This window comes from Cupressus sempervirens, chromosome 7 (genome assembly GCF_028749045.1).
Source record: "Cupressus sempervirens isolate cs-2001-9-10 chromosome 7, ASM2874904v1, whole genome shotgun sequence".
NCBI classification, from domain to species: domain Eukaryota; kingdom Viridiplantae; phylum Streptophyta; class Pinopsida; order Cupressales; family Cupressaceae; genus Cupressus; species Cupressus sempervirens.
Genome location: NC_143124.1, coordinates 14,565,324 through 14,578,978, shown reverse-complemented (window position 1 = coordinate 14,578,978; position 13,655 = coordinate 14,565,324). Strand labels below are relative to the sequence as shown.

At 36.7% G+C, this 13,655-nt stretch overlaps 1 protein-coding gene and 1 pseudogene across 2 annotated transcripts; both read right to left on the bottom strand.

Annotated features, from left to right (window-relative positions):
• Positions 1–906: 906 nt before the first annotated feature.
• On the bottom strand, positions 907–2,489 carry LOC149545178 (reticulon-like protein B8; annotated as a pseudogene).
• A 6,088-nt stretch (positions 2,490–8,577) lies between these two features.
• Positions 8,578–13,441, bottom strand: GME (GDP-D-mannose 3',5'-epimerase). Of its 2 annotated transcripts, none has more exons than XM_089790564.1 (7): positions 13,114–13,441; positions 11,544–11,997; positions 10,874–10,967; positions 9,800–9,929; positions 9,580–9,712; positions 9,249–9,456; positions 8,578–9,133 (listed from the first exon to the last, which is right to left on the bottom strand). In XM_089790564.1, the coding sequence occupies exons 2-7, from the start codon at positions 11,957–11,959 to the stop codon at positions 8,978–8,980; spliced, it is 1,137 nt and encodes a 378-aa protein (XP_089646690.1). In that variant the 5' UTR covers positions 11,960–11,997; positions 13,114–13,441; the 3' UTR covers positions 8,578–8,977. The 2 variants fall into 2 exon arrangements, with proteins under 2 accessions (XP_089646690.1, XP_089646689.1); XM_089790563.1 differs by having other exon boundaries at positions 13,398–13,441.
• Positions 13,442–13,655: the final 214 nt, after the last annotated feature.

Sequence of the window (13,655 nt, the reverse complement as noted above, 5' to 3'; positions counted from 1 at the left end):
AATTTCCTTATAGTATAAAGTGTCCATTGCTTGCGAACATAAACTAGCTTAACTCTCATACATATATATGTGCCATTGTGGTGTGGTATGAAAACTCTTTTCTTTTGTTATGGTTGGTTTATTCTTTCTTTCTTTTTGACTTTTCTTTGTGTACAAGCAAGTGCACGAGTGCTTGCAAAACAAATTGCTTGGATAAGTTTGAGAAGTTTTTGTTGTTGTTTTGTATTGATACCATAGTGTTGAGCAGGTGGTTTTGCTTGAGCCAATAAATTGGCAACTTGCTCCATCCTAACTTTAGTCATATCCATTGTAAGCCAAAATACCTTGATCAAGTCTTCCCTCTGTTTTTGTTGAGGTAGAAACTCAATCTATAGCTCATTGACTCTTTTCCTATACACACCATTCAAATCCTTAATAATTCTATATGTTTTATCGATATCACTAAGATCATTCTTGATCTACTCACATTGTATTTGAAAATTGGCTACTATATGGCATGTCACTATAGACAATATTTGTAGAAGATATTAATTTCCTCCATTCATGTTTCGATCTAATTGATAGCAAGGGACCATACCTATAATAAAATGACCTCTTATCCATTTCCTTCTCAACACATTGATAATAAATGTCATATTGTAGCAACTATTTCTTAATATCTAAAACCATATCACTAGACTACACTCCACAAATATGAGATACCACCACATTATTGTCAATCATATGATCAACAACCAATAACAAAGGGTTAGGGGGCATTTTATATTTCTTCTCATTTTAACAATAAACTTTTTGTAATTATTATGACACTCCACCAGGTCCCATTTTTTAGTGATATCCAAATCTAAGGACTTGAGAGGACAACCATGACTAAAAGGATGCAAAATCATCATATTTTCCTTGATGTTATGGATAAGGACCTGAAAAACACCATTGGCATCTTTATATATTTCAAAATCATATTGTTTCTCTCTTTCCAGATAGACCAACTACCAATCCAACTCAAAAAAAATTGAAATAAACTTATTCGTAATGATGTAAAAAGAAACTCAGTGAAAACTCTTAATAACTTGCCTATGTGAAATATTGTTAAAATGTTGCAATAACTACTAATTATAGCAGCAATAAACAAACCTCCTGCAACCTGCACAATTCAAAATTTGTATTTTGGAATCCAAATGAATCAAATTTTAATGGATGAATATGATATAAGATTGTAGGAAAGAACATTATATAAGAAAAGAAAAATACCACAAGGAATGTCCTGACGTCTTTCCCTACTACAACATCTTGTAGAAAAATCTTAAGAACCAATTAATTTCATTTCTGATAGTAACAACAACATCAATAAAGATATTCTCTAGAAGAGAGATTTGGGGAACACTTGGAGCAAACTTTAAAAGAAATAAATATGAAGCTAAAATATTTTTTAAACCACAAAACCCATTAGAGATAGACTACATTGTGAGCCACTACATAGAAAAATTAGCCTAGCCTATAATACAATATGAAAACAAGTCTAACCTATTAAGGAAAAATACACCATTCAACTAGAGAAATGAGATTGTCATACAAAATACAAGGCCGATGCAAATCAGTGTCAATAAGTGGTACTCTAGCCACTCTAAAAGAAGCCATATAAATGTGGCACTAGTGAGAACGCTCAAAGAAATTTTCTTGTTTCTCCACAATAAGACATCGGCAACTATATAAAAAACCAAACATTGAGGGAAAATAGCTTAATGAAAATTTTGAATTTATTTTTTGGGACAACAAATGCCCTTGCCCCTACCCCTATTTCAAGTGAGCAATTTTTTACAACTATATGACAACCCTTATTTTGCATTATTATAAAGCAACTTTTAGTGTAAAGTTCTTAGGTATCTAAATTTTTACAATCTACAGAAAAATGATGAAATTCCAAAAATCTAGATTAACTCAGGCACTTTGTTTCTAAATTGCAAAACAATAAAACTTCCCCCTGTAAAAATACACCATTGCTCAAAATGTTAACAAAAGGGCTTCAAAAAAAAAAAAAAAAAAGTTCTTCCTACATTATCCTCCACCGAGTAGATGATGAACGAGTTTCTGGCATCCAAAGAGCTGATTAAATGACTTAGAAACTGATGATTTTTCACTCCTTTCGAATAATGTCTCTGAGCATTTTTTGGGAATGCTCCTCCCAAACAAATGACTTACCAGAGAAATGAGCTTTGTTTGTTACGTTCATATAACAAAGTTCTGAAAATAGTTAGAACATTCAAGGCAACAAACTCACATACTTTCACATTGAACAAACCTTCATTAATGTCCTCCATCTTTGAGATCTTTATTGGGTCGTACCAGAATGGGACTTCTAGAGGTTTAGCAAACTTTGTAAGTCTTCTTTTGTTGTCTTCTAGGTTATCATAATTCATACCAATGGCTATGATCTTGAGATGCTTAACTACAGAAGAAGAAGATCTCATAGAGAGGGATTGAATCAACATTGTCCGTTGACACCCAGTTTGAATTCCCATATCAATCACATGAATTCGCTTCCCATGCTTCACAACATCAATGATACCTTAGATAGTTGTAAATTGTATCACTTTGAAAAAGGGTACAGTAGTATAGAGACCAAGTATAGAGTAGAACTCAGATTTTGTGTTATCACTGTGCCAGTTCTCAATGAAATCATTCTTGTAGTTATTGGTGAAATTAGGGATTTTTTCTTTCACCTCATTATCTTTTGTGTTATCCCTCCTCCAACACACTTTTCTCCTTCTTTTTTTGTTTATAATCCATGTTGGTCAAAATTTTGACCAAACAAACTCATGTTGGTCAACTTTTTTACCAACTCAAGATCTTAACAATAAAAAAGTTAAAATCAAATGGAAAATGGCATAAGGTCAAAAACTAAGCTTGAAAATTAACACCAAATGTACTAATGTATCCCACCTCCCTAAGGGCTCAAGACTCATGGCGACATATGGTCAAGGCCTCTTGCATCATCGCTACCAACCTCCTATTATGTCTACCTTGTATGGAAAATTCTTGTTGTGCATAGTACTCATCCATTTGACATTGTAGGGTCTCTCTATTGGCTCGGAGGGTGACCATCTCCTGGCAAAGGGTGTCTAGCTCTACTAGATCCTCTACATCCACATGTGTAATGACCTCGATGAACTCCACAATGTCCACCTTGGCCTACAATTCCCCCAGTGCATCTGAAGTGTTGTCCACTCTAGCCCTCTTTATATTTACCTCTTCCTGTAAGGGGGTGTCCTCTACCTACAGGCAAGAAACCTCTACCTGTAATCTGCCAATCTCTTCCTAGGAACTAGCATCCCTAACAACCTCTATTGCTACCTTCCCTTGTAATCGGGCCACCTCAATCTAGAGACTATCTTGCTCTACCCTCACTATATCATAATCCCCTTGTTGTGTAGTTGTTGGTCCCTATGGTCCTTGAGGTTCCTACACTTTTGGTGTTACCTATGGGCCCTATACATGTTGAGTTGGAGGTGGTACCTATTATGACCCCTGTTGTTCCCCTGGCATCGGTGGTGGCATTGGTAGCACCTAGCCTACCCACTAGAAAACTCATCACCCCAATCCACTACCTACTCTAGCCCCTCTTCCATCTCCTCTACCATCTCCCCCTCTTGCACCATCTCCTCTACCTCATGCCTGCTCTGGTGGTGGTGGTGGTGGCCCAAGCACTGTTAATCTAACGAGATGATGAGATTCCCATCACTATGTGTATGCAAACATCATCCCTGCTTCTCCCTGATCCTAATCTCTCACCCATGGTACTGGTTGCATCCCATGCCATGAGGTCCTCGCCAATTGAATGGTAGTACCCAATAACCAGGTATTTTCTGTGCTTTCAAAAAGACTTTTTTCCAACTCTTTCTAACAATTGTTTGGACCATACATTAATGAGAATTGTACCTGTGCCATGAAATGGTAGTCCTCCTTGAATAAAAATGAATATGTAATAAAATGATTATACTACAAATTCATGACAAAGGAATTGAGCCTGTGTCCCATGTTTCAGTGCTCCCATTATGCACTCACCACACAATCTTAGGAAAATGTACCAAAAAAGATTACACATTGCCATTAAACCACAACCAAGGAACAACACCTTGCAGAGCATCTCTTACATCACCAACTTTTTGTTGATAGTGGCAAGTCTTTGGACTTTTGTTTATCCATCTACAATCTCCAAACATTGTTTTCCACTATTCATTGTAGAAAAGGGGCTTCTGATTTATCCGAATAACCAATTTCAACTCAAAAATTACCGTTTCTAAGATCACATATTAAAGCGAGCTCACAAAATATCAGTTAATGCAGTCAGCCTTCTAACCATTACAGTAAATACTCAATCCCCAAAATATCTTAGTAAATGTAGTTAGCCTCTATAACAGATAAGCTTCTGAGCCGACTTATCTAAACATCAAGTTCCAATGCTTTTACCTTTCAAGAGGAAATTTGCACAAAAAATTGGTAATTTTTATTTTCTGATATCATCTATTTATGGATCAGCACCAATAGCAGATTTGCATCCAAAACATCTTTCTAGAATTTGAATGGGCATGTTTCATTGGATATTTTCAAAACTATTATTTACGTTCACTGGTAGGACTATATGATGGGGACACAACCCAAGACAAAATGGACACAACAGAAAAGGGAAAATTATATTAACTGAGAAAATAAGCTAGTTCAAACAGTACAAGAAAATAAACTTCAAAACATGCCCTAAGGGCTTACAATAGCATAAATCTGGAGATAATTTCTCCTTTCAGTACCTCCTCTCAAACTCCACTCTGAACTGTCTTTTACAATGCCAGAAATCTCCTTAAATAGACCCCGGAGGGTTAAGAACTAGGAGTACATTCTAGAAAGTGCTAGTAGGCATCCACCGACAAAATAGAAGGTACCGGAAGCTGCGTTAGAAGTCGGTGCAAATCTAGAAGAATCCAGAAACGGTAACCGAACTTCCGGAAGGCATAACTTTTGAACCGTAGCTCCGATTGACGAACCATTTACATTTTCGGAAAGCTCTCGAAGCGCTCTATAGCTTTATAGACCAGCTTCGCTCATCCCCCATTTTTCGGCCCTTTTCGAGGTCATTTAATGCCCCTAACCTGACTTTGAAGCATTCTTAGTAGGTCTCCAAAACCCGAAAAACTGCAATAACTTTCAAACCGTGGGGCCTTTTGACCTGATTCTTTTTCTGGAATGCTCTAAATCACAATTACATTCATCTGGCCAATTCACACCTTCTGGGTCACCAAAATGATGGCCAAATTGCATGCTCCTATTTTTTCGAGATTTTCTAGCACACTGATAGTTGAACTGTGAGAGTTGGAACCTTTATTTGACCCAAATGGGTATCCAAAAATGTAAAGACATGAAACAGAAACTAAGTCTAAGTACATTTTTTTGGGTGACACAGGATTGCCCTTATACCTCTGGATGCTCCTACATCACTATATGTGATGCAAATCTGATTGCGTCTGAGTCCAGAATTATTGTTTGATCTTAAGCAGTACACTACGTGTATTATTGATCTCCTAGTGGCACAAATCTAACCAAAAATATTGTTGATGTTAAGCAGTAGACTATTGACCACCTAGTGGCACAAATCTAACCAAAAATATTGTTGATGTTAACAAAGTAGACTATCTGTATCATAAGCTTCATAGCGGCACAAATCTGACCATGAGTCATACATATTGTGATTTAGTTTCATGGTGGGCGAGTGGGCGATAGGTAACAGTGACCTAGTGGCGCAAATCTAACCAAAAATATTGTTGATGTTAAGCAGTAGACCATTTGTATAATTGACCACCTAGTGGCACAGATCTAACCAAAAATATTGTTGATGTTAACCAGTAGACTATTTATATCATAAGCTTCATAGTGGCACGAATCTGACCATAAGTCATACATACTGTGATTTAGTTTCATGGTGGGCACTAGGTAACAGCCCATATTTTCCTTGTCTATTTTCTATGGCAGAATATGGTGAAGCCTTATGTACACTATTCAATATTGGAGATGAAAATAAAACTCAATCCACTTTTGAGATTATTTGGATTGAAACCAAAGCAACCAACTAAAATAAAACTCAATCCACTTATCTTTCTTTTCAGAAAAAGTCATCTATTCATGAACCAGCACCAATCAGCACATTTACATCCAAACCATCTTTCTCACAACTTAGATGGACATGTTCCATTGGATATGTCAACAATTATTATTGATGTTAACCAGTAGACTATGTGATGCAAATCTGATTGTGCGTGTCCAGAATTGCTATCGTTGATGTTAACCAGAGGACTATGTGTATCATAGAGCTGGTGGCACAAATCTGACCAAATTTATTGTTGATTTCAATCAGTAGACTATTTGAATCATAGACCTAGTGGCACAAATCTGACCAAAAGAGTCATACATCTGGGGTCTGGGAACCTTTTGTTTCATAATAATTTGGTTTGTTATTGTGAAGTACTTCATGGGGCCTGGTAGTCATAGGACTTGGAAGCATCTCCTTTTAATTTGGTTTGTTACTATGCATTAATTTCATGGAGAACAATCCTAATAGGTCCCTACTATTCTTGCCTATTTTCTATGGTAGAATATGCCATATGATGAAGCATTTATGCACAGTCCTCCACATTGCAAATGAAAATATAACTCAATCCACTCATTTAATATACAAGGATTGAAACCAAATTCAACATTTAAGAAATCAATAGATTGCTTCCTGTAAAACAAAAAACCAAAGCATAACATATTTGTTTACTACAATTTACAACCTTCCTTTACGATCAGATTCGTTGCCTATTTTCTTTGGTAGAATAAGCCATATGGTGAAGCCTTTACGCACAGAACTCCAACTTGCAGATGAAAATATAACACAATCCACTCCTTTAATATATAAGGATTAAAACCGAATTCAACATTGAAGGAAACAATAGATTGCTTCCTGTGAAAAAAAAAAACAAAGCTTAACATATTTATTTAATACGATCTTACAACCTTCCCTTGCAATCAGATTCAGTAACTTAAAATGGCATAAACAAAAAAACCTTTGAAGTGCAAGAAAGCTCCAGCATGAACAATAGTAGTTTGCCACAATCTTATAATCTGACAAGACAGATTAAGTCTGCATAATAGATTACTTACGATCATCTTAAGTTGTCACTGAAATGACATATACAAGAAAAGTTTCCAGTGCAAGGAAGCTCCAGCATGTAGCATACTCGTTTGCTACAATCCTACAATCTCCATTAATCTCCACTCACTATCATACCAGGTGACTCCAATAAGGTAGATTAGATTTCCAGGGCAAAAAAGCTCCAGCATGTTTGGAATAATTGTTGGAATATAGCATCTCAAGACATTCTGTTGGCCGACAAGTTTCATGCAACAACGTAGTTGAAAAGGTTTTAAAAAATCACATAAAAATGGTGACCAGCATGCAATGCTAATTTTATTCTCAGCTTTAACCAGAAAATCTAAACATTGAATTGTCATTGCCCAAAAATAAAACTAACACTAATCCCCATTCTTGTTGACTGCAACTACCATTTATGATAAATCCCAGAACTATAAACACCAAGTCTTCAGTCTAGTAGATTCCCTCCACCTTCCATGATCAATCACAGGGATAAATGGCACTAGATCTCCTTTCTAGTTGACTGCGTGTATTTTGATTAAATTGAAATTTAGTAATTATTTTACAGGAGGAATAGGAGAAGAATAATCTTCAGTCCAGTCGACTGAGGATTAAATAAAAATCACATAAAAATGGTGACCAGTATGAAATGCTGATTTTATTCTCAGCTTTAACCAGAAAATTTAAACATTGAATTGTCATTGCCCAAAAATAAAACCAACACTAATCCTCATTCTTGTTGACTGCAACTGCCATTTATGATAAATCCCAAAAATATAAACACCAAGTCTTCAGTCTAGTAGATTGCCACCACCTTCCTTGATCAATCACATGGATTAACACTAGTTCTCCTTTCTAGTTTACTGCATGCATTTTGCTTAAATTAAAATTTAGTAATTATTTTACAGGAGGAATAGGAGAAGAATAATCTTCAGTCAAGTTGACTGCCACTGCCACTGCCTTCCCCAACTCACAGAGATAAAGGGCACTAAATATTCATTCTATTGACTACTACATGTATTTTGACAAAATTGAAAATTAGCAAATTGTTTTAGAGAATGGGTAGGACAAGCATAAAAGCTACATATTACACATGAGCTAAGGGTTATAAGTTTAAAAATGTAATAGAAAAAATTATCAAAGCTTACAAATTGAACTTCGAATTTTACCTTAGAAATTTAGCACAGCAAAAGTTGTTATGGATGATCTTAACGGAAATTTCAGTTAATTACTTCCCTGAACTATTCTTTTATGGAAGCAATGTGCTATCTATTCCATGGGCCTACTTAAAATATACTCATCAAAACAGATAGAGACAACTTCCAGCTTAGCAAAAGATATGGTAGATAAATGGGCAACCAAGCAAATATCATCACACAACAGAAGCAACAGAACTGTTAAGTAAAACAGGCTTATATCATAAATGAAAACTTTAAATGGAAAGATGGGCTCTACAATGCAAATATTCTCAGAATATTATTTGACAACTCAAGAAATTATTTTCTAGTTAAGCCAGAACGATGCAGTCCTATAGCATGATTAATTGCATGCCACAAGACATGAAATCAACACTTATTGTCATCTTGAACATTAGAGGAACTATGTGATCATCACCATCACACCACAGTGTGCTTGCTTAATTTCAGAAAGAAAACTAACACAGTTGCTTCTAGCCCTGACCACCTCCATATAATTATGTGAATACCAACTCAAACTGCTGCATCTTCCTCCAGTGCCCTTCCATTAGTGCTTTTATATAATAGCAAGTTACTTATTTTTCTCAATATCAAGATTCTGTCACTCCTTCCCATCAGCAGCACGTAGGGAACCAAGTTGAACAGGGGCTTGAGTACCAACCACCTTAGAAGATCCATAGATGGAAAGATCAATGCCCTGAGCCTTTTCCTTTTCAATTTGTTCTTTGATCCAGAAGTATGTAATCCTCAAGCCATCCTGTCAATGCAAACAGCAAACATCATTGCATTTTCTAGTAGTTTACACCAAGTTGCTTTATTGCATGTGAAAAAAAATCTAAAAACTTATTTGTTTAATTGATCTAGAACTTTACCTTCAGTCTCATAGTTGGAGCCCAGCCCAGCTTTTCCTTTATCAATGTATTGTCAGAATTCCGACCACGCACTCCCTCTGGCCCAGGAATGTGATGAATTGGTAATGCTTTGTCCTCAAAACTAAGAACCATATCAGCCATCTCATTCATGCTAACCATTTCATCGCTACCAATATTCACTGGCTCTCTGAAGTCTGATTTTGTCAACCTGCAAATATCCCAACATGAAAGATTCCACAATCATTAGAAGAACAGGAAATATCTGATATTACAAAATTAGACAAAATTAATGTGTCCAATGCCCATGGTGAAAGAAGTATGACACGGATACCTCAATACACCCTCAACACATTCATCAATGAATGTAAATGACCGTGTTTGTTTGCCATCACCCCACATCTCAAATGTATCAGTGGATGTGAGTGCCTTCCTGCAAAAAGCAGCAGGTGCTTTCTCCCGTCCGCCTATAGGCAAGGTAACCACAATAATCAGCATTACTCTACAATCCATCATAGTTACCACCATCAAAGTCAGTCACTTCCATAACTCACCCTTCCATGTGCCGAAGGGACCATAAATGTTGTGGAAACGCCCAATCCTACATTCAATGCCAAAGTCCTTGGTGTAGTGTTTGCATAATTCTTCAGTGGCAAGCTTTTCCAAGCCATATGCATCTTGAGGCTAGAAATGAACAGATCCAACAATTAGTAAACAGTTTCATGAGAGCTTGGCTATAAGTTCCAAACTCAATTTTGACTAGTAACTCATTGTTTCTCTCTTTGGAAAGCATCATACATCTAGCGTACAGTGTGCTATTTGCAAACTACAAATTAAACAATCAGTTCTCCTAAGGGATTACATCCATGCTCCCGACTACAAAGGCCTTGTTGTCTGTCAATTCAAAATTTGGTATATCATAGCCTTGTGGCAAATCAAGTTGTTGTAACTTCTTAATTGAGCTGTCCAATGGAGTTGTGAAGTGTTAGACACCTTCAAGCCTAAAAATTTATACAGCAAGGGAAGGGGTAGCATTCCCCAATATCTCCCCTAATAATAAGAAAACTACAGAGGTATTGATGTACTGTTTGAGTAGGGGTGAAAAGTTAGAACTGGGCACTGCCCTGTCCTGTTGGGATGGCTCACTAATATTAATTAATTGCTGGAAAGGAGTTATTGATATTCCTAGATTGGGCAGCCTAATTTGTTGTCAAGAGCTAAGTCATCTTCTAGGAGAAGAATATTTTTTCTGAGGGAGGGAGGTGCCATCACAAATAATTTCACCCAATGATAAAAATACAAAAAGAGGTACAGAGACCCTGATGTCTTGTTAGATATAGAGAACATCAAGTTAAAATCAGGGCCTGCCTGATGCCGTGGCTCACTACTATTTGCTCTTTAGATTGAGAAATGAGTAAGGACACAGTCAAAATACAACCAAGCATTTATGTTTATCATCAAATCTAACTTGTACTCTAAATATATTCCATTTCTAATTCTAAAACCTTGGCATTGCATTTCTATACAGATTTCGGTCCTAAAAGCCTTGGACTTCTGGTCCAATATTTTGCATGGTACAACTTCAATCAATATTACTAATATATAATAAATTGCAACAGACTCCATACCTCAGCTGGCCAAGCGTCAGACTCCTTCAAGCTCACGTTTGTCTCCAATTGCTTAAACTCTGGGTAAATGCATGCACTTGAAGCATAGAAAAACCTGCAAAGCAATCCGGTCTTGTTAATGAGACAGTTGAAAAATTTAAAATAAATTTGGAGGATTTCAACTTCAGCGATCAGCATAAATTTAAGATGATTGTAGCCACAAGTTCAGACCACTCAAATATCAGCATCAGTCAAAGATAATTGTACCCTCAAATTTACACAGAATCATACAAATTAGATTCTCACTCAAATCCTAATGCTTTCAGTCTAAAGCTATTTACCAATTTCATGTACAAAGGTTATATTTCACTTACCTCATGAAAGAGCAACAACAATAGCAAAGAAAATAGAAAATAGAAAATGTAATTTTAAATGAGCAAGAAAAAAGAACAAACAAAGCCAACTGTTATAAAGCCTACTATGGATCCGCTCCAATGTAATTAATGCTAAGGCTTGATGTATGCAAGGGGGAAGCTAGGTGTATGCATTGGGCAGATTTAGCCATAAGTAAGCATGGTTATCCATGTAGCCCCTTTGGAGATTGTTTTAAAATACGTGTCCCGTCAAATTCAAACAGGCAGAACAGCACAAATTGAAATTGAATGACTCCCGAAGAAAACCAAGGCCTTACCTTTTCACACCATTGATTCGAGCAGCTTCAAGCATGTTGAAGCTGATCATGGTGTTGTTGTACATGATAACAGAGTGATTGGACTGAATAAATCCCATACCGCCCATATCGGCAGCTAAGTTGAAAACATGATCAACACCCTTAGTAACAGCCAAACAATTATCCATTACTCTAAGATCCACCAGATGGAATTCATCGCAGAACATATCCTCGCTCATGTGCTCATTCCTCTTCCAGTCAGAGGCTATAATGTAGTGCCCTTCAGTTTTCAGCCGCCTAGCAATATGAGAAGCAATGAAGCCTCCTGCTCCGGTGATAGAAATCCTCAACTTTTCATCAGACCAGTACAGTTCTCTCTCCAGGTTTTCGTAGGTGTATGCCCCATAGGTCACTCCATCAGTTCCAGTGCTGCCCATGATGATGATCGCGGAGATAAAGAAGATACAACACAATTCTGCAATAACAGATTGGAGAGTTACGGTAAGATATTAGTCCATTAAGGTGGGCTTTGAGAGATACAGTAAGACAATTACTCCAATAAAGTGGTCTCAAAATAGTCCTAACGACAGATCAAATGAGAATGGGATAGAAACATATCTATCTAGCTAAAAGAGGAGGAAATGATGCATAATTAGCTCAAGAGGTAAATATATCAGGTATGACTTTATACCAGAGACCATACTTGATCAATAGGATACAGAACACCCAATTGTTTGAGATACAGGTACTCGAACTCAAATCTAAACGGATGCTAGAGCAAAACCTAAGGTAGATATACCCTAACAGTAAGATTCCAGGATCTGCAGATACATAAAGCCGGGCAGGCATGAAAGAACGCACCACAAAGTAACTTACGCAAAGCGAAACGAGCTGAAAAGCACTCCAGTGAGATTATATAGTAACAATTGTTATAAACCTGTCTCGATGACAAAAGAACAGATGCTAAAAGCGACAAGCATAAGTTAAATCTGCCAATGTCAGAGAAACCCAATCCTAAAACGACACGAGTAACCGTTTACCAGAATTCACCAAAACTCGCCTCTGCAACCATGACTATAACCATTTTTGTTTATGACCCAATTATCAAAGGTTACTTAATATTGCTATAATTCACAGAAATTCACCTCTACAGCGAGGAATTAAATCAAAGATTCATTTTTTAAAAGAAGGGCTTTAGTGGTTACTATTCACTTTACAGTATTAAAGTTCCAATCACACAAAGAACGAACAACTCAGAAACCCATCCTACGGTCAAAATACTTCAATGCATGGAACGAATAGCAGGAGCAGATGAGAACTGCTACAAACAGTCAAGTAAAGCCTAAATCAGCTTCATTCGAACGAAACCCTCTGCCAATTCAACGAAACTCAGTACCAAGAGAAAGCAGAGAGATCACGATACAAGACAGAATGAAGAAAAAATGGAAAAGAAAAAAATAACTTAGCTGAACTTAGCACTGAGCTACAAAAAAAACAATTAAATCCCCACCTCTGAATACATGTAAAACGCATTTGGGTATACGAGTAATGTGAACTGAACTGGAGAAAATGAGTTAAACCTTAAACCCACCTTCGAATCCAAGGAAAAATACGTACTGGATTATGAATCAGTAACTTGCATCTACAAAACCATGCTATGAGTCAAGGAAACCCATTCCCGCCATGAAAAGGGGAAAACAGCTCAGGCACATGCATGAACTCCCCTTGAACAGACCCATAAAAATACCCAAACCATAATACCCATAAACATGCTATGGCTTCCTATGATCTTAACCACTAGGTGAATTCAAGCATTATCGCTGTATTGAATGAAAAAACTATCGAAGTCCATAGACCACAATTCGGAATACAAACCTCGAATGAAGAAGACAATCCTCAAATCCGGTTGAAGAATTCACGTATTCTTCCCAGCGCGCACATCTAATATAGGCCTCTCGATTTTGATCTCATTGGTGGACTGCATAGATTTAGTCGGTACTAGTATTAAAATAATACTAAAACTATTAAACTTAGATTTGGCATGAGTCTTTCTTTAAAAACATGAATTAAGGTCTTAATTTGGATTAGGAAAACATGATCTGTTATGAAACACCTAGCCTTGCATGGTATCTG

Coding starts and splice junctions, on each gene's coding strand:
- GME (XM_089790564.1), bottom strand. CDS start 11,959: ATGGGCAGCACTGGAACTGATGGAGTGACCTATGGGGCATACACCTAC. Junction 9,930..10,873: donor CTGACGCTTGGCCAGCTGAG/GTATGGAGTCTG, acceptor GTTCATTTCTAG/CCTCAAGATGCATATGGCTT. Junction 9,134..9,248: donor CTCCAACTATGAGACTGAAG/GTAAAGTTCTAG, acceptor TTGCATTGACAG/GATGGCTTGAGGATTACATA.